Raw genomic sequence first — 21079 nt, forward strand, 5'->3', positions numbered from 1 at the left:
AGCAGTGCAAGAGCTCCCTGGCAGCTTGGTATTTAATGCTGAGCTCAGCACCACTCCTTGGCCCCCCCGACTCCTTGGGACCAAAGCTCAGGCGCTGCCACCCTGCCAGGTTTAGGTGGAGCTTCAGAAGCCCGTGTTGGCTGTGGGTTTTATGAGCCTTTCCTTGACTGAGAATTAGGGCTAAGCAGTCATCCTAAGCGGTCCCTAAGTGGACAGAATATAGATGGGCATGTTGGATGGCCACCCTTTTCATTCTGCCCATCTTGTCGCTCCTAGGGGCGTCACACCTTGCCAAGCTGCTGAGTCAACCTTCCAAGGACCCCGGAGCAGTGAAGTTTCCTAGGCAAAGGCTTCTCACCTGCATGGTTAGTGGAGGTGCCTATGGGGCCCCCACAAGCAGGCAGTGTGGGGCTGGAGGCTGCAGGCGGGACACAGCTGGACAGGAGCCCCAGCCTCAGGCAGTGACTGGGCTGCAACTTCCTTCCCTGAGCACTGATTAGGGTGAGAACAGTCCTTGCTGGGGAAGGATAACAGGACAGTGTAGGCAGAGTGAAAGATGAAGAAGAGACACTATAGCAATTCAATTTTCATAGAATCTGAGGTCATCTACTCCTTTTTTTTTTTTTCAAACAAAAGAGGCTGAGGCCAACGCACGTTGGTGGCAGCTCCAGGACTGGGATCTCAGGCACCTGCGTTCCAGCCTAGCATTCTTCCTGCTGGATCAGACTAGCTACAGCATTTTATATTTCCGCAGTGCTCTTCTGCTAAAGATCCAAGGCATTTATGTTGGGTTTTTTGTTTGTTTTAAACATCATTTATTCCCTCCAGATCTCTGTATGGTGGGAGTGGGAAAGGGGTTATTCTGTTTCACAGATGAGATGGCTGAGGATCAGAGCTGCACAGTCAGGCCTGGAACCCCTCACTGCCGAATTCGACTCATCTCACTGGCCTCTAGCTGCTTCTCTTTGATGGCGGGATCTTTTGGAGCACAGAAGCTTTCCCTGGGCTCCCTGCCGTTTGTCTCCATGCTATTCTCATACACATTCAGGGACAGGTGGGCATCTGAGTGGGTCCCAACACTGAGTCTTAGGGATGGAACTAAACTGAAAAGTCATCTCTGGGCTAAGTTTGCGAAAGCAGAATTTAAAAGACAATATGATCTTAACTGTGGAAAATGTAATTTTCTTGATGACAGTTTTACATCTTGAAACGTGGGGATTTTTGTTTTAATTTTAATTTATTCTTGGCTGCATGGGGTCTTTGTTGCTGCACGTGGGTTTTCTCTAGTTGTGGTGAGCGGGGGCTTCTCTTTGTTTCCGTGGAGGACTTCTCATTGTGGTGGCTTCTTTTTGTTGTGGATCATGGGCTCTAGGCACATGGGCTTCAGTAGTTGTAGCCCGCAGGCTCTAGAGCGCAGGCTCAGTAGTTGTGGCGCATAGGCTTAGTTGCTCCGCAGCATGTGGGATCTTCCTGGACCAGGGATCGAACCCGTGTCCGCTGCATTAACAGGCAGATCCTTAACCACTGCACCACCAGGGAAGTCCCCAAAAGTGGGAATTTTAATTCCACCAGATCTAATCCCCATTTGGAGACAAATACTATAGCCAGCCTGGATAATTTATCCTCATCAATAGCCTAATACATACTGTGACCCTCATAGAGAGGACAGTTGGAGACTGAGTTTCTCGATGTTCACTCATGTCTTCATGTCCATCCTCTCCCCTCCATCCCTCCTTAAGAATTATTCAACAGAGCATTTCCTTCCTCCTTTGCTCTTCAGCTCAAGGAGTTATAGATTTAATGAAATCAATCAGGCCTGGAGTGGCAGCATTAAGGTCAGGGCAAATACTGCATTGCAGCTACTGCTTGTTTAACTTGTGTTAGCATTTGGGTTGAATTGATTGGAAGGGGAGGGGCGAGACAGGATGCTCAGAAATGATGGGAGTGGTAGACTGTGGACCGTGGGCTCTGCAGGAGCTCCGTGAGTGATCTGCAATACAGCGTTTAAGAGAAGGGGCTTGGAGCCAAGCCAGCTTTTTAAAAAAATTTTATTGAAGTATAGTTGATTTACAATGTTGTGTTTAATTTCTGTTGTAGAGCAAAGTGCCTCAGTTATACATATGTATATATTCTTTTCCATTATGGTTTATCACAGGATATTGCATATAGTTCCCTGTGGGACGTTGTTTATCCATCCTATATACACATATACACATATATACACACACATATATGTATCTACATGATAGTTTGTGTCTGCTAACCCCAAACTCCCAGTCCTTCCCTCCCTCACCTTCCCTCCCCCTTGGCAACCACAAGTCTGTACCCTATATTTGTGAGTCTGTTTCTGTTTCACAGATGTGTTCATTTGTGTCGTATTTTAGGTTCCACATGTAAGTGATATCATATGGTATTTGTCGTTCTCTTTCTGATTTACTTCACTTAATAATGATACTCTCTAGGTCCATCCATGTTGCTGCAAAGGACACAGGCCAACTTGAGCCTGGACTTTGGGTGCCAGGTGGTAGGGCCTTCCTTGTACAGATTAACCTCTCTGAGCCTCAGTTTTCCCCAGTGTAAAATGGGACAAAGAATCCCCAGCTCAAGCTAGTGTTATAAGGGTTAAATGTGACATTGACGGAAACCAGTCGACATGATGCTGGTCACGGAGCGGGCCCTTCATTGGCAGCTGCTCCCAGAAAAACTTTTGACAATGGCTCGCACTGGGTCATCCATGCAAGCCCCCAGCACGCTGTCTGCTCTTCCGTCTTACCTGGGCCAAGGTGGGCTGCCCACATCTCAGTGAAAGAGATAGGGTTTGAAGGTTCGCCCAGGCAGAATTAGAGGAAGGGCATGAAACTCTTAAACACACTCTCTGGAAAAATTCCTATCACTGAGTTTACCACACCACTTAATTAACGGGCAGGGCTGAATTAGCCCACCGGGCATCATTAAGAGCTAAGCAAGCATGTTGCCAAGGAGCAAGCCATATATCACTTAAAAAGGCTGCTCGAGGGTCAGAGGGACACAGGCCTGGCTCTCTCTAGAAGTCTCTGGTGGTCCTGGCTACAGGGATACAGCTGTAAAGAAGCCTTTGTGTGTCTCCTGCAGGGAGGGCCCAGACGTAATCTATTTACTTTTCTCCTCCTGCAAAAGTCTCCTTTCACCCGCTTGGTTGATGTTCAGTTGGTGATTGGCACTCTGAAATCAAATGACATCAGAGCAGGTGTGGAAAAACCAGTTGGATGCAGCAGCCTGGCTGTCCCATAAAGGACGGAGCCTCTCTGCTTCTGGCCTCCTGTGACCTCCCTGCACTCGGATCGGGCAGACCTCTGTGCAGGCACCTGTGTGCGCCTTCACATCTGCACACCTGTCAAAGCTTCATCCCCTGCCCTGTGGTCTGCAGATGCCCAGGCAGAACTTCTTGCAAAACTATTTGGGTGTGCTTATCTTTGGGGTCTGTGGAACACTACCAAAAATATACTCATGCTTAGCAAGAGGCTAGGCAACCCCTTGCCCCCTCTCTAAGATTGTGTTTGCTTTAAAAACAAAAGCAAAAAACCAATAAAAGTCCTCATGTCCCTCATTCCACCTCTGCCTCTCACTACTAGGCCCATGTCCCTCCTTTCCCAGCTGCCCACATTCCTCCATGTGTCTCCTCAGGGGCCTCGGGGATGAGTGCAGGGGGCCCTGAGCCCTGGAGAGGGGGACCTCACCTGCTTTGTCTCTCCTACACCCAGAGCAGAGTGACACATGCCTAGAGGAGGCAGAGGCCCCTTCTGAGGTGACCTGAGTCGAGAGGGCATCTGGCAGCCAAACACTGACATTAGTTTTCATGGGCTTGTTGCTTTCTGTTAAATTCCCTTAAACCCAACTATCTACAGTGTTTTGTTTTGTTTTTTAATTTTTATTGGAGTATAGTTGATTCACAATGTTGTGTTAGTTTCTGCTGTACAGCAAAGTGAATCAGTTATACATATACCATATATCCACTCTTTTTTAGATTCTTTTCCCATATAGGTCATTATAGAGTATTGAGAAGAATTCCCTGTGCTATATAGTAGGTCCTTATTAGTTATCTATTTTATATATAGTAGTGTGTATATGTCAATCCCAGTCTCCCAATTTATCCCTCCTCCCCACCCCGCCCTCCACTTCCCCCCTGTTACCCATAAGTTTGTTTTCTACATCTGTGACTTTCTGTTTCGTAAATAAGTTCATTTGTACCATTTTTTTAAGTTTCCACCTATAAGCGATATCATATGATATTTGTCTTTCTCTGCCTAACTTCACTTAGTATGACAATCTTTAAGTCCATCCATATTACTGTAAGTGGCATTATTTCGTTCTTTTTTATGGCTGTCTGCAGTGTTTTAAAATATTTTTTCTTAAGGTGCTCTGGCTGTAGGGTTTATCTTTTCCTGTGGTGACAATCAAAACAGGATTTTAATATCTGTATCAAAATATATAACTTTGAGTGCATATATATATATATTCCTTTCATCCACTTGTTCCTTTTACACAAGTCTTTGGATATAACTGGCTGTCCTTTGGAATAGTCCTTGGCCTCTGGTAGGCCCCCAGTAAATACTGTTGAATGGATGCAGGCATGCCCACATGGAAAACTGTCTAGTAATTAGGTAGATGTGGAAAGATAAGAGACATAATTGTCATAAAAATGCTTAACTCTGTCTCTCTGAGTATGTGTGTCCTGATGGGTATGCATTCTTTTATTGTCCTTGTTCAAAAATTGTGTCATGTCTTTGCACTTCTATCTTCATGACCACGCCCTAAATACAACTTGGACCTTTTTGAATATGGTGTCAGAGGGTCCAGATGACAGGTCTCCTACAAACACTTGCATGTGAGGAATGAGGTTTATCTGGCTTTCCCAACCTGGACCCCACCTCATGTCACTCACTTGTACATTTGTCCAAAATCTGTTGCCTCCCACCACTATTGGCCAAAGGCGGATTTTCAGAGATGCTCTGAGACCTTGCACTGAGGGCCTGCATGCTCGCCTGTCACTACTTTCTCCATCTACATCTCCTCCTAATCATCCTTTTCATGCATAAGGCCCCAGTGCCACAGTATTAAAAGGCCAGTAAAATGGGGTGCATCTCTTTAAGGTACTTAAAGCCTCATCGGCAAATATAATGCATATAAAATATAATACTAAAAATTTAAGTCAACCAAAAGATTAATTAAAAATAGTTTTGCTGTTGTAAAATGACTGAATCGATTTAAAAGTCGAGTTAGTTTTAGACAACCATGCAATTTATAGTTACAACAGAATGTAAATGTTATAAATGTTGGAAGTATAAATAATATAACATAGTGAAAACCAGGGGGTGGGGGCAGAGCTGATAGGAGAGAGAGTTCTACCATCGTCCTGGCAGGGAGTTAGTTAATACTATCTAAAGCTGAAGCATGAGTTGTTGAAAGTTGATTCAACCCTATTGAGTTTGTTTATAATTTTAAACATATATACGCATCCACGCAAGGCAGGGTAGGGGGCATGCTTCAGGGTATAGCACCCCCAGAGAGTGAAGTGGCAAGAAATAGACCATGTGGGAAGGTGCCCGGGGGTCCGGCCCTGTCCCCTGCCTCTCCTGGCACAGGTCGGGCACACCTGACGCTTCCCTCGCTCCGTGCATCATGCATCTGAACTTGCCTTGAACTGTCCTGCCCTCCCTCCCTCCACCTGCCCCTCCCAAAGCACCCCCACCCAACACACTTGGCCCGGCCTGATCCCAGCGCCTTTGCCTTGTTGGTGCTTTCAGCCTAGGGATGTGTGCTTGTGTTGGAGACAGATGAATAATGGGCCCGCCCAAGAGGCACACCCACCCACACCCACCCACGTGGGGCAGGATCGTGCCTCTGCAGGCCTGCCCGGCTGCCAAGTTAGGGAAGAGGGTGCAGGGGACATGTTCGGCCTGCCTGGAAATGTGACCACCCAGAAGCCAGGCTCAGGGAATAAGCAATGGACCTGTTAGATCCAGTGACCAAGCCCTCAGGAAGAATTTTAATATCTGCTTTGGCCCCTGAGCAACAACTCAGCAGGGCCTTTCGCCTTTCCCTTCAGTACAGAGGGCGGCTTGAAAGTGCAGGTCACCCCTCCAGCCCTGCCACACGCAACTGTGATATGTCATTTTGTGAGAAGGTGTGGCCCAAGGTCTTGGGGTGGCCTCGTGTCCTCAATTCAGTCAAGGCTCCTCAGCACCCTCCCCCACCCTGGAGCACTTTCTCCCTCCACCTGCCTGACCTGCACGCCTGCTTCCCATAAAGCCCACCCATCCCGCCCTCCATTTTACATGGGGCCCCAACATCTGATCCAGACTTGAGTGCGTTCAAGAGCTTTCCCTTGTGGCTCTTTGTACAGACACACCCTAGTGAGGCCAGCTGCTCACATCTCCTGTCCACGAGAGGGCTGCCATCTCTGACCCAGGTGTCTCTTCCAGGCCACTCCTCTACCACTGCATTGACCCTTCCTGTTGGCTTCCTGCTTTGCATTCTGGCACCGTCTGTAGGGGGTGTGTGTGGGGTTGTGGGGTAGGGGAGTTGGGGCTGTGTGGTGTAAGGGGGCAGTTGTGTGTCTCCAGGCCCTCCAGCTGTGATTGAGGGTACTGGGTACCCTCAGGGTTGACCTGTCCTCTGAAACGAGGAACTACGTCATCTGGTCTCGAGAGGGCTGGGGTTTTGGCCCTTTCCTGGAAACCTAAAAATGCAGATGTCCTGAGCTGGACGCCTGACCCCAGGAGTGGGGAGTTTCCATTCCTTGCTGCCAGCCTCACTAGAAGTTTAACCAAGAGTATGAAAAATGTGTTGATTTTGGCAATGGCCACAGTCCTCCAAGCTTGACAAATCCATCTCTCTACCTTCCCTCTCTCCAGCATGACCCATCCTCTTGTGTCCCTGTCTCACTCCCCTGGTCCACCAAAGGAGGGCTGGAGGGAGGTAGGGGCAGGTAGGAGGAACTTAGGTGAGCAGGAAAGTTGCATGATTCTTCTTACTTAATACTTGGAAGAGGACCCCAAACTGAGAGATTTAAGGGCTGGCATTACACGCTGAGTCAACAGGAATCCGGGTACCCAGACTCAGGAGTCACAGTGTTGAAGGTGACAGCTGCCATCTGTTAAGCATCTACTATGTGCAGGCATCGTTGGATGCTTTACATACACTCTCTAATCTTGACAACAAATCTGCTGGCAAGGAAGATATCATTACTTCCATTTTGCAGATGAGGCAATTGAGGCTGAAAATAGATTCCGTATTTTACTAAGGTTAAGTAAATTGTCCAGGCATCCCATACCCAATTAGAAGCAGGGCTTGTGTTCAAACCCTGATCTGTGTGGCTCTGCAGGCCAGATTCTGTGCACTCTGAAGCTTCTGATTAAGTGTTTTGCCTCTTGCACCCTTTCTCAAAGACCTTTATCATGCACATTAAACAGTGTGCTCCAGGGGCCACACGGCCTGTCTGAGGATTCCTAACTTACAGATGCCAAGTGGGTGCGCTTTGGTGCTTGCAGTCTGTGTCCATTCTGGCTGCTCTCGCTCCATCCTCATCTCTCCATGCAATGGGGCAGTTGGCTCTGTTTGGGTGTCACAGGGAGCAGAGCTGCAAAGGCTGGGCCCCTGAGTGGGGAAGGCCGAGAGCCCACTACTTGTGGAGCTTGACCTTGACTAAAGGGCTGGCCTCTCTGGTGCTCAGTGAGGGGCTCAGTGTAAGAACCTCTGGCTGCTGCCTGAGTAGTTCATAGTCTCCCGGAGATGAAGAGGCCATGGATGGAGAACCAGTCCAGAGCAGGCAGACAGTCAGGGTGGGTTCTCCCAGGCCCAGCAGGTTGGCTGAGCTGAGAGTTGAGCTGTGAACTGGCACTTCCCAGGACAGGGCAGAGGCCTTGGGTAGGGATGTTCTTGCTGTTAACTGCTAGAGCAGAGGAAAAAGCTCACCTCGCCCAAATCCCTTAGACCCGTGCTCTCTTCTGGCCTTGGGCCACCCTAACCCCCGTCCCTGATGAACCCCATTCCTGGCCTAACGTAGTGCGAGGCAGGGAGGACCAGGGCCAAGTGGAGGAGATGGTTTCCCAGAGAACAGGGCTATTGAGAAGCAGCCAGGAAATTGGGATTTCCACTCCCAATTCTGCCCCTCACCAGCCGTGAGGCTCTCAACAAGTCTACTAACCTCTCCAAGCCTCAGTTTCCTCATCTCTAAAATAGGAGTAGAACAATGGAACTGGAAACTTATGTCCACGTGAAAACCTGCAGGCAGACGTTTACAGCAGCTTTATCCATAATCGCCAACACTTCAGGCAATCAAGATGTCCTTCATAGGTGAATGCGTAAATACACTGTGGTCCATCCAGATGATAGAATAATATTCAGAACTAAAAAGAAGTGAGCTATCAAGTTATGAAGAGACATGGATTTACCTTAAATGCATATTACTACGTAAAAGAAGCCAATCTGAAAAGGTTACATAACGTATGATTCCAACTATGTGACATTCTGGAAGACAGTAAAAAAATCAGTGGTTACCCAGGATTAGCAGCAAGGGAGGGATGAATAGACAGAGCACAGAGATATTGGGTTGGCCAAAAAGTTTGTTGGGGTTTTTCTGTAAGATCTTACAGCCAGACCTGAACGAACTTTTTGGCCAAGCCAATACTCAGGGTAGCGGAGCTATATTGTGTGATACTATAGTTGTGGATACATGTCATTATATATGTGTCCAAGCTCATAGGATGTACAACACCAGGAGTGAACCCTAATGTAAATGATGGACTTGGGTGATAGGGACAGCTCAGTGTAGGCTCATCAGCTGTGACAGCTGTGCTACTTTAGTGGGGGATGTGGGTACTGGGAGAGGCTGTGCGTGTGTGAGGGCAGAGGGGATATGGGAACTCTCTACATACTTCTGCTCAATTTTGCTATAAAACTAAAACTTCTCTAAAAAATAAAGTCTGTTTTTTAAAAAAATAGGGGTAGACACGTGTCATACAGGCATAGTATTGATAAAGTGAAATCATGTATATAAACTGTCTGGCACATTGTAGGTAGTGAGTCACGGTATAGCTGCTGTCACCACATTGTGCATCCATGATTTTCCCTTGTTCGTCTTTTGTGGTATGTTTTCCATTAGTAAAGAATACATACTCATTATAAAAATTTAGAAACTGTAAGAGAGGAAAATCCCATTACGCAGAGCAAGCGTGTCACGTTCATTCTCTGTTTCTCTCTGTGCATAATGTTATATGTAGGTATGTGTATGTTTTTATATAATCAGGACCATGAAACACAACCTTTTTCTCGTTCGATGATACGCTTGTGGACATCTTTCCAAGTTGACCAATCTACATCATCTTATATAATGGCTAAGTATATCATAACTGTAACTGGCCCCCTGTAGGTGGATGTGGGCTATTTCCAGTATTTTGTGGTGATTAACAACTGGGTGATGAACCTTTTAGTGGAGACATATTTTTTTTGCAGTAACTTTTTTTGTTATTTGTTTTATACATATTAGCATATATATGTCAACCCCAATCTCATAATTCATCCCATCACCCCCACTCCCCCACTTTTTCCCCTTGGTATCCATGCATTTGTTCTCTACATCTGTGTCTCTATTTCTGCCTTGCAAACGGGTTCATCTGTACCGTTTTTCTAGATTCCACCAATATGCGTTTATATACGATATTTGTTTTTCTCTTTCTGATATTTGTTTTTCTCTTTCTGACTTACTTTACTCTGTATGACAGTAGTGGTGACATATTTAGATACAAATAAATACACATTGCGGATGAATTCCTGCAGGAAACTGTTACCACCAATAAGGCAAGAACCTTCTCTTTTACCCATGTCCTCTCTAATACTGGAAGTTATCAATTTTGGTTAACAATTTTCTTTTCTGAAACTAGAGCAAGATTTTAGAAGTTCAGATACTGGAGGATGTGGGTAAGAAGGCAGGGAGGAGAGACATCTCAGGTGGGCAGAAGTGCCTCTCCGAAGTGGGGGAGGGTTGCCCCGTCCCAGGCTCCACGCACACCTGGCGCCTCACCTCTGCAGGGAGCTGAGACCAGGGGCCTCCCTTGCTCAGGCTGGGGAGAGGGGCTCAATGGTGGTATGAGAATGCCTCAGGGCCTTCTGTATCAGAACTTGGAGGTCTGGAGGAAGGTCAGTGGGCAGTGATGGGATGTGCATAGATGGGCTTCTGGGATAAGGATGCCAGATGCTGTGGCCACTGGTGAGGCTGACTTGGATTTTAGCTGGTTAATAAGAATAGCTAATATTTGTTGATTTCTTAGTTTGCATCACGTGTAGTGTTATGATTTACGTAATTACCTCATTTAATACTCGTAGCAACCCTGTGAGGCAGGTACTGCCATCAGCTCCATTAGCAGAGGGGAAGCTGAGGCACGTGGGAGTTAGGACACTAGCCCAGGGGCAGGCCAGCACTCACGCTTTGGTCTCTCCACTTCAGCAAAAGGCAGACGACCATTCATTCCTTCCTCTATTCACTCAACCAAGTCATACTCATCCCCTCCCAAATGCTTAATAGTGGCTGGTCCTCTCGAACACTGAGCAGAGCCCAGAGCAAAGGGTGGACTTCAGAAACTGCAGCCCTGGGGACTTAGAGGGGCATGTGGTTGCAGAGGAAACTAAAGGGCATGAAGTCCAAGGGGAAATCTTGGAGCCACATGGAGAGGGGCTTCTAGCCGGGGGAGCAGGTGGGGTCAAGGCTGCAGGGTGCAGCGGGGCTGCAGGTGGCGGGGCAGCGCCGGGCCAGCCTGGGACAGACAGGCACAGAGAGCATTCTGGGGGGTCTCTGAGTGGACATAGTTGGTCTTGAGTGGAGGGACCCCCAGCACAAGAATGGGAGACTCTTGAAGAAATATCTGAGAATGGAGCTAAGACAGGGACCCCAAGACTGAGGACCACCCCCACTGACTTGCTCGGAAAGACCTTACTTTTAAAAAACTTTCGTAACATTGGAATTTTCCAATGCTTTTTTTTTTTTTTTTGAGTGGTAGTGGTGATAGTGGTTTTTGTTTGTTTTTTAATTTACTTTTATTTTATTTGTTTGTTTAAATATTTATTTATTTATTTATTTATTTGGCTGTGCCGAGTCTTAGTTGCGGCACATGGGATCTTTTAGTTGCGGCATGTGGGACCTAGTTCCCTGACCAGGGATCAAACCCGGGCCCCCTGCATTGGGAGCATGGAGTCTTAATCACTGGACCACCAGGGAAATCCCTGTTTTTTAATTTTTTTTTTAATTTTTAAAAAAATTTATTTGATTGAAGTATTGTTGATTTAACAATGTTGTGTTGATTTCTGCTGTACAGCAAAGTGATTCAGTTATACAAATATATACATTCTTTTTCATATTCTTTTCCATTTTGTGTTTGTTTTTTCAGATTTCTCTGTAGTGCCTAAGAACAAAATTATTTTAAAACTAAAAGCTATTTGTGTGCTTGGTTTGGAAATGGCTGGCTAGGGGGAGGCTGGTGAGACTACAGGTGAGCCACCAGGAGCTTGGTGGCCTGGGAAGGAATCCGCACGGCAGAGCAGTGTTGGGAGAGGTGGGATGGAACACTAACTGGGGGCCTGCATGTCCCAGGCCTCCTGTGCTTTACATCATGGACCCCATTTAATCCTCACGGCAGCCCTATGAACAGGCTATTAGTCTCACTTTATAGCTGAGGAAATTAATGATCAGAGGAGTTCAATAACTTACCCAAGGTCACGAAGCTGGTTGAGCAATGAGTGAAAGCCAGGCCTTCCTCCAAGTCCATCCTCCTGCCATTACCCCATAGCACAGGCCTGGTCCTGAGGGGGGAACAGGGGAAGTGGTAAGTGTGTCCTGAAGTTGACCTTGTCCAAGAAGGCCTGGGGTACCCACAGCATGGACACAGGGCTCCTGGATTCAGAGGCTGACATGCTTCCCCTCGGGCCTCAGTAGTGGCTTTGGTCATGCAGGGTGAGAAGCTGCTCTTCACTGGCCTGGGAGTGACCACAGGGGAGGCCTGTGGGCTTGTTGTAACCCAGGCTCTGAATCCTGGGAGGCTGCCCCATCCTCACCCCACATCCTGGCTCCAGCTGGAGGAGAGGGAGAGTGAAGTGGAGAGCTCCACACTCTCTTGGAATCTTGCATACGACCCTGGAGTGAAAGGGCCTTGAGGGTTCCTTATCAACAGAATTCCTCTGGTTCAGAAAAATTAGCCTCTTCCTGTGCCTCTGTGTGTGCGTGTGTGTGCGTGTGCATTTGGCAACTGGGGTCAGGCAGGAACGAACTTTGGCGGCGCTGGGAACCAAGGGGAGGTTTGTAGCTTCTGCATTTTGAAAAACAATCTAGCACATTTCTGTCTGCTGAATTCTTCTCCTCTGGGCTGACGTGGAAGAAAGGTTGTATCTTTGGACATAGGTTGCCATGACCTCTGGGCCTGACCCCCTTGATCGAGATGCTGCGTTTGGTGGTGACCTTCAAGGACTGAGAAGTCCAGGAGCAGGGCTGGTGGGAGGAGGGGGGTGGTCCTGGCCTCAGCTCAGCGCTCCTTGGCCTCCTTCCTCCGCCAGTCTGCTGCTGACCTCCGGAGATGGTGTCCATGAGGAACCCGCATCTGTTTGAGACTAAGGGCTCTGGGTTCCCCACATGGCCCAGGGTTTGTGTTATAGGTTGAATTGTATCCCCCCTCCAAAAAAAATATCTCAAAGTTCTAACCCCCAGTACATCAGAAGGTGACCTTGTTTGGAAACAAGGTAGTTGCAGATATAATTAGTTAAGAAGAGGTCACACTAGAGTAGGATGGTCCCCTAATCCAATATGACTGGTGACAGGTGAAGAGGACCATGTGAAGCCACAGGCGCACAGGGAGACGATCATGTAGAGATGGAGGCAGAGATTGGAGTGATGTAGCTGCAAGCCGAGGACCACGAAAGAGTGCCAGCAAACCACCAGAAGCTGGGAAGAGGCAAGAAATGATCTTCCTACAGGCTTCAGAAGGCACATGACCCTGCTGACAACTTGATTTCAGACTTCTAGCCTCCAGAACTGAGAGACAGTAAATTTCAGTTTTAAGCCACCTCGTTGGTGGTGCTTTGTTATAGCCACAAGGAAACCAGTGCAGCCTGGGTCTGAGGGTGGCCCCTAGGAGCCCTCTCTCCATCCTGGCACACAGTTCCCTCCTTGGAGAAGGGCCCGCCTGTAGTTGTGTCTCCATCATTCCTCCTATCTTGAGGGAAGAAGGCCTGTGGGAGTTTAATCACTGGGTCCCAGCGGAACACAACCCTGCCTTTGCAACCTCGTGGATGTCCCCACTCGGAGCACATGAGGCCTGCAGGCTCCTGGCTGTGGCTGGCGGGGTTCACTTCTGTGTGTGGAAAAGGGCATGGGGACTCTGACTTCATCTCTGTTGGCCTAAAAGCTCTGGACTTAGCATTTCCAGGGGCCAGGAAATATCAAGACGTGCTTCAGTGGTTTTGCTACAGTCTGTGATTACACAGTGTGATGGGACAGACTCATTGGTGCTCAAATGTGCTTTTTATAAAATTCCAAGCCACTCCTCTTGGAGGCTTCTGTTCCCTCGTTCTGTCCAGCTCAGCGTCAGGTCTGTAAAAAAAAATCTTCTTGTGGTTTTGGTGCTGTTTTCAGAGTGTGTGTGTGTGTGTGAGAAAGAGAGAGAGCATGCAGAGAGAGACAGACAGCAGACAGACAGACATGGAGAGATTCAGATGCACAGATGGACACAGAGTGCCCATGTCAGCAGGATGTGGCGTTGAAAGAGAAGGCTGGAAGATTTCTTCCTTTCTCAAGATGCTGTCCCCTCTGGGAGCCGGGGGCAGCTCTCACTCGAGGTAAAGCTGGCGCGTCTCCACTCCTTGGCAACTCCGGAGCATTCTTCATCGCTCAGAGTGTGGCCAGGAGCTGGACAGGTGTGTCCCAGGAGCAGCGCATGAACAATGCCTCTCTGTGTGGGCTCTGGCCCCAGTGCTTCCTTATCAAAGCCCTGGCGTTTCTGGGCACTGCAGACAGGGGAGACTTGGCCTGCACACCACCCGCCACCCCCACCGTGCCCTTCAACCCACCAGGGGTGAGGCCATTCTCATGCTGGGCAGAGATCTCCTACTGGGGGGCCCAGGAATGCATGTGGGCGCTGGCAGGGGAATGGTGCGTGGCTCAGAGTGGGCTCCACCCATCCGCTCTCCAGGTGAGAGCACAGCTCCTCCAGAGGAGAGTTGGGAAGGCCCAGACAAGGGTGGGGTCTGAAGCAGGGGACGTGGCAGTGGGCCTTGTTGGCAGGCATCAGGGAGGTGAGCAGTAGGGCTTCTAAACGCCACCCCAGAAAGGTGGTCATGACTGCAGACCACTGAATCAGAAGGTCGCAGAGTTCTGGAATCTCTTCATGTCCCCACATTTGCCAGATGCTCCCCTACAGGCATTAATGGCAAAACCTGTACAAGGAATGTGGTCCAGGTGCTCATCTTTGGGGATGTAAGGGAAGGGGAACACTGGGGTCTCATTCCAAAACTCCCCAAAAGAGTGGGGAGAAGAGGAGACCCCCCCACCCCACCCCCCAAGGTGGAGTGTGCTTCAGCAGCTTTAAGAAGACGATCCAGTGTGCTGAGGTTTTGGAGCTTGTTTAAAAGAAGGGAAAAGAGTGTCAGGAGGCTCAGTCCTTATCAACCAAAAGTCGTCCCCTCGTCCCCAGGATATCCAGACAAGTCCAGGCTGTCGTGTCCCCTGCCACATGCCCGCACACCTAGCGTCACAATTGAGCAGTCTTCTCATGGAGACTCCAAGCAGCCTCCCTCAGCTGGCCCTTCTGGCTGAGCTGTGGCACCTCCAGGACAGGTGACCCTGGCGGGCCCAGCAGCTTCTGCGGGAACCAACCTCACGTCTGAGCATTTTGCCTGCTGATGGGCTTGTCTTGATTTCTCTTGCTACCAACCTTTTTTTCACTCCCGTCCTCCATACACACTCCCCTCCCCTTGCCTGCCCCAGCCTCGCTGCCTCCTGCCCCCTTCAATGTCACCTCTTTTCTACCAAGGAGGCTCTAGAAAGAGCCCTGAGGAAGCTAGAGACTGCTCGCAGCTTTGGCTCTGCCACTGAGCTCTGTGTCACTGGACACCTCGCTTCACCTCTCTGAGTCTCAGCGTTCCCATCTCTAAGGTAGTTCCCCAGGCTCTTTGCAACTCTGGTCATTAAGACCTACTTCCGTGGAAGTGAACATTGTCTAGGAAATAAACGTGTGCTTTTCCCCAAAGCACCTAGTTTGGGACGCTGTCTGTAAGCTATGTCAGCTGGGTTAGAGAAGCCATCCCACATTCCTAGATGGGGCAGGGGCAGGGACAGAGACAGAGACAGGTGACAGCCCTTCCTGTTGATAATAGTGCCTTTGTCCTCAGAGGCACCTTTAATTTGTTAAGAACTGTCCTCCCCTATAACTATAAACATCCTTGTGCACCAGCCTGGGCAGTTAGGACCTGTATTTTACAGACTGCAAAACAAGGCGCAGAAAAGTTAAGTCCTTCCCAGGGCTCTGTGACCCCTGGTGATTAACATAAGTTAGTGGAAAGAGCGCCAGCCAGAAGCCAGATGACCTGCCCTTAGAAAGTCACCAGTGTCCCTAGGCCCCAATTTCCTGTCTATAAAGTGGCCATAATGGTGGTTGCAGGGTCACGCACAATGATAGAGGTGGAAACAGTTTGCAGACTGTAAAGCACCTGCTCACCTTCACCATTCGTGGTGGCGTGGAGAGCGGGTGACAGTCTCACAATGTTCCCTCCCCTGCACGCCCCTCCCGTGTGCCCTTTCCTCCAGGAGCTACACGCTGTCTGCCAGGGCATTTCTCTGGGCCTCCTGTCTGGCCCCTAATCCCCGTGCGGTTCTCTCCCTCCAGACTGTAAATTCACCTGCCATCCAGAGTGCCGCAGCCTCATCCAGCTGGACTGCAGTCAGCAGGAAGGCCCCTCCCGGGAAAGACCCTCTCCAGAAAGTACCCTCACTGCGACCTTCAGCCAGGTAGGCAGCAGGGCGCGAGGACCAGGCTGGGAACAGCCCCTGAGGTGTGCCGGGCCCCCCCATCCCTCCCAGGAGCTGTGGTGAGCGGGAGGTGGTGTGAGTCTTCCACGGGTGCTGGATGTTGGGGTCCCGTTCCGGCCAGGCGGGGTCCACAGCACACACTCCGACTCTGCACCTGATGCTGACGTGGGGGTGGGGGGTTCCCGCACCCCCGAAGCCATCCTCTGACACGCACGGGGCGTCCTCCAGCTCAGCTCGATTCTGGCACTTGTCTGTGCCGCCCCCCCTCCCCCACTGCAGATACCAATCTCAAGGCCGTGTTGTCACCTCCTGCAGCTTCGTCCTTGGGTTTGATTAATTTCCTAGAGCAGCTCCCAGAACTCAAGGAAACATTTTACCTACTAGATTGCCAGTGTGTTATAAAGGGATATAACAGGGGAACAGCCAGATGGAAGAGATGCAGAGGGCAAGGTATGGGGCAGGGGCACAGACCTTCCATGCCCTCTCCAGGCACCACTGTCCCTGCACCCCTATGTGTTCACCCACCCAGAAGCTCTCCAAGCCCCAACTTTTTGGGTTTTTATGGAGGCTTTATTACACAGACATTGATTAAATCGTTAGCCACTGGCAATTCATCCTCCAGCCCCCCTCCCCTCCCCAGAGGTCAGGGTGGGGGGAGGGGGGGAGGACCGAAAGTTCCAACCCTCCAACACTTGCTTGGTTCTCCTGGCAACTAGCCTGTATCTTAGGTGGGGAAAAGTCACCTCATTAACATCACAAGAAACACCTTTGTTGCTCTCCTCAGGACGTTCCAAGGGTTTTAGGAGGCTCTGTGCCAGAAACGGAGACAGAGACGAAATATATATTTCTTATTAAAAAAATCACAGTATCCCACACCTCTTTCCAAGTGGCTAGGGGACGGAACAGAATCAGTGACACGGGGAAGTCTGTCGCTCTTGAGAAGTGTCCTGTAGTCCACCCCAAGCACAGGGCCTGCTTTGGCCTAGGGCTGCAGTCACAGGTGTGGCTGTGGGTGTGGGTAGGGGTGGGGATCCCAGAGAAAGCTCCTGAGGAGCCTCTGAGGCCTCGCAGTCCCGGGGCGGTGAGGGGGCCAGGGCCAAGGCTTCTCAGCGCATCATCCTGCCTGCCAGTCAGCCAGCCAGACACTGCACAGAGGTTCTTTCCCTGTGTCAGAGGACCAGGAAGTTGATCCCCAAAGCAGCTGTTGGTTCTGGGCTTTGCCAAGGCACTTGAGCTGGGATGTGTCTGACCTTTGATGTTGAGGATTCGGGAGGGAGACAGGACTTGAGCGGGCAGCACTGTTTTTAATTCTTGCGTTGGTCAAACACTGATTGACTATCTACTGTATGCCAAGCGCTGGTAAGAGTGGGGATAATAAATGATACATCACAGTTCTTGTCCTCAAAGAGCTTACATTCTGGCAGGGGAGGTAGACTACAACCAAATAGTATATACTGTGATACATGTTTCAATAAAAGTATGAATCAAGTGTTTTGAGTATACAGTGCAATTGTTTCTGTTGGGAGAAATCAGGGAACACTTTCCAGGGGAGGTGACATTTGCTCTAAGCCTTAATGTATGAGTTGAAGGTTGCTGGTCAAGGAAGTGAGGAGTGTCCCAGGACATCATTTATTTATTTAACAAATATGTTTTGCGTGTAGACCATGTGCCAGGTCCAGGAATGCCAGGGAGTTAGTGATGCAGTAAAGCAGGGTAGCAAGACTTTAAATAAACCCCATGTTTCTGAGGAAAAAGCCCCAGGTGCCGGGAGAGACAACACAGATGCTGAGTGAATGGTTATTTCCTCAAGAGGACACGAGTGGGCCTGGGGAATCGGAGTCCAGCCCCGAGTCCCCAGACCAGCCATCCGCATGCTCTTTCTGACCATGATGTACACACTCAACAATGTTCAGTCACCCTGGCCCCCCCCGGGTGCTACCAGCCTCCCTGCTGTTCCCCAACCCTTTTTCTCCCACTGGGAAAGCAGTACCAGAAAACAAATATGATGTGTATTTTTATAAGAATGATATTGAATCGGTTCTAAAAAATACTTTTTAAAATTCTGTACATCAAGAAGAAACTTGGAGCTGCCCCTCTTGGCTACTCCTGCACCCTGGGGCCCGGGCCTCACCAAGCCATCAGGCACCCTGGCAGTGGGGCAGCCTGGGCCACCCTCACTGTGAGAGCGGGCAGGCAGGAGGCGTCTTTCCAGCCACGGGCCGGGCCGCCGCCGCCGCCCATCCAGGCTCCCGGCACCATGCGCATAGCTGTAGAGTTCCATACCCGGCACAACTACCCCTGGAGCAAGCTGCCGGCCAACGTGAGGCAGAGTCTTGGAAATTCACAGAGGGAATATGAGAAGCAGGTTGCCCTGTACACGATTCGCAATCAGTTCCGATATAGACATACTTAAACATGTGAAGAAGGATGAATGCAAGTACTATGAGGAACCGTACAGTCCAGATCATCTCATGCTGTACGTTACCATTGATGGGATATCACGGTGAAGGGACTGAGGATAACATCATGTTCATATCATGCTGGGACTATGGATGACATTATGAACAGTGAGAAAAGTTATGATTCATTGCCCAGTTTTACTGCTGCTGCCTGTCTAAGGCTTCTTGGCATAGGAAGAAACCAATACATTGATCTGATGAATCCGTGTAGATCATCAAAAATTTTTTTCAGAAGGAAAACGGCCCATGATATTTTCCCAGTAAAGCCCGTGCAAATTGCCATAGAGGCATGGTGGGTGGTACAGCCTGGCTATATCACAGAAGATGACATAAAGATATGGAGTTTGCCTGAGAAATATGCTATTGATAAGATCACTGATGCGGGCCCTCAACTCTCTGGATCACTAGGTTACAATGTAGTACGCAATTTATATAACAGGACTTTTTTATCTGGCTGTGCTAGTATCTAATGACAGTTATATAGCAGTTCCTCCTCTTGAAGGTGATTATTTTGAAACTCTATAAGATATTTGTTTCCATAGATGAGCACACTGATGTTGCAGGTCTTGCAAATGTACTTGAGATAAACCCATCTCTGGTTAAGAATGCTGTGTCAATGTACTGCCGATTGGGGTTTGCCTATACGATAGGACTTCCCTGGCGGTCCAGTGGTTAAGACTCGGCACTGCCAGCGCAGGGGGTGCAGGTTCACTCCCTGGTCAGGGAAGTAAGATTCCACATGCCGAGTGGCGTGGCCAAAAGATTTAAAAAAGAAAGGGGGGGGGGGGGCAAGTAATAAATTTGAATCAATTTCATTCATCATGGAGGAATGTTCCATCCATAAACAGAATAAAGTAACTCATTTGTTTAGTATGAGAAAAAAAATTCTGTACACCCTCTGCACACCTTGGAATTGAAACTGTAGTCCAAGTGTAACCAGATCTCTTGGGAGGGCCTTGCCCCATCTAGGATGAGAAAAAAAAGGGAGACAAAGGCTTTCTGACCCCAAAGCCCTGGTGAATGATGCACATTTTTGCTGAAGGTTTTCTTTAGAAAATGGAGGAGGGATGTTACATAGCACACGATATAGGAACATTTCCTAAAAATCTTATTTAAACGACTCTTTATTTTCCCAATTTTCTTTCCCATTGGGAACTTCCAAGTCTCTCTTCTTTCTGTTCCCCTTGAGCCTACCCATCGCCCATCCCAGAGCCTGCTCCTCCGCTACATCCTGGATTTCTACTTTCCGTCTCTCTTTCCTCCTCTAGAGCAGCAGGTCTCAAATGGGGGCGGGGAGGGCGGTAATTTTGCCCCCCTCCATCAGGTGGGACATTTGGCTGTTACTGGAGACATTTTCAGTTGTCACAGCTTGGAGGAGGCTCCTGACACCTTGTGGGTAGAGGCCAGGGATGCTGCTAAACAGCCTCCACTGCGCAGCCTCCCCCCAACCCCCCTCCCCCCACCCTGCAACAAAGAATCATCTGGCCCCAAATGTGAACAGTGCAGAGGTTGAGAAACCCTGCCCTAGAGTGGCTTAGCCAGCTCTCAAGTGCAGGGGCCTGGGGGTTTGCAGGGGGTGGGAGGCAGGAGGGGCCCAGGGCAGGGGCGGGGGAGACCCCAGAGTAGGGCCTGGGCTTTGCTGGATGTCTGTCTCATCTTCATATTTTCAACAGTGAACAGGTGTTTCCAAGTCTGAGTATTTGGAAGCAGAGTGACTCCCTTCCCTCTGTTGGGAAGATGAGTCAACCTTGGAATTTTCTGGCAAGCTAAATCAGGGCTGTGTCTAGAGCAGAACCACCACTGAAATGTAGAAGGAGCCATTTAGAAGGAGCCCAGAGTCCCTCGTGGATGCAGAGCAGCCCCCTACCCGCAGCCAGCCCGGAGTGGGGTTTGCTCCCGGGCAGGCTGGGCTGGGCTGCAGTGTTTGCCTTGGACAGGCCTGGCTGCCTGCTTCAGCACAACTGGGGCAGGACCTAGCCTTCTATCAATAAAACCCGGGCCCTGCTCCAGGCTCACTCGCCTTTTCTAAAAAGCTTGTTTGTGCTGATTTCCGCCTTGGCTTGATTTTCTGTTGGATACCAGGATGGAGCTTTCGTTCACCTTGACCTTTGTCACCTGGTCTGAGCTAACCAAATGTGCGAGGGCCACTTTGGGGGTGGGGGTGGGGGTGGTGAGGGGGTGGGATTTATTGTGGCCCTGGCCCTGGTCAGAGCTCAACTAGTTTGGTAGCACATGGCTGTCAGGAGGTCTCAGCTTGATGGCATTTCTCCGCTTTGATCTTTAAGGAAAACATTTTAAAGAAAATTATTGATCTTCCTCCATCCAGAAGGAACCCCTGTTAGTTAATATTTTTATATTTTCTTCCTGTACGTTCATACATTTTTCAAAACACGGTTGAGATCATCCTGTAGATAAGTGTTTGGCCTTAACCTTTGAAAAGCAGGAATCTCAAGGTTCTGGCTGTCTTCTCTCTGCCATGCCAGAGGGAGGCGGGAGGGAGGAGGAAGGGGTGGGTGTGTGAGGGGGCAGGGAAGGGCTCAGAGCCCCAGCGGCACTCACAAGGCCTGTGGGTCGT

General features: G+C 49.4%; 1 protein-coding gene across 2 annotated transcripts in view; it reads left to right on the forward strand.

Moving 5' to 3' along the window:
• The window catches only part of RASSF5 (Ras association domain family member 5), a 70512-nt gene that overhangs the window by 10945 nt on the left and 38488 nt on the right, over positions 1-21079 (forward strand). For both annotated transcript variants that reach the window (XM_057727716.1, XM_057727718.1), the window contains exon 2: positions 15903-16024. In XM_057727716.1, coding sequence (XP_057583699.1) covers positions 15903-16024 — 122 coding nt within the window. The remainder of the gene's footprint in view (positions 1-15902; positions 16025-21079) is intronic.

This window comes from Hippopotamus amphibius, chromosome 3, assembly GCF_030028045.1.
Source record: "Hippopotamus amphibius kiboko isolate mHipAmp2 chromosome 3, mHipAmp2.hap2, whole genome shotgun sequence".
Taxonomy (NCBI): domain Eukaryota; kingdom Metazoa; phylum Chordata; class Mammalia; order Artiodactyla; family Hippopotamidae; genus Hippopotamus; species Hippopotamus amphibius.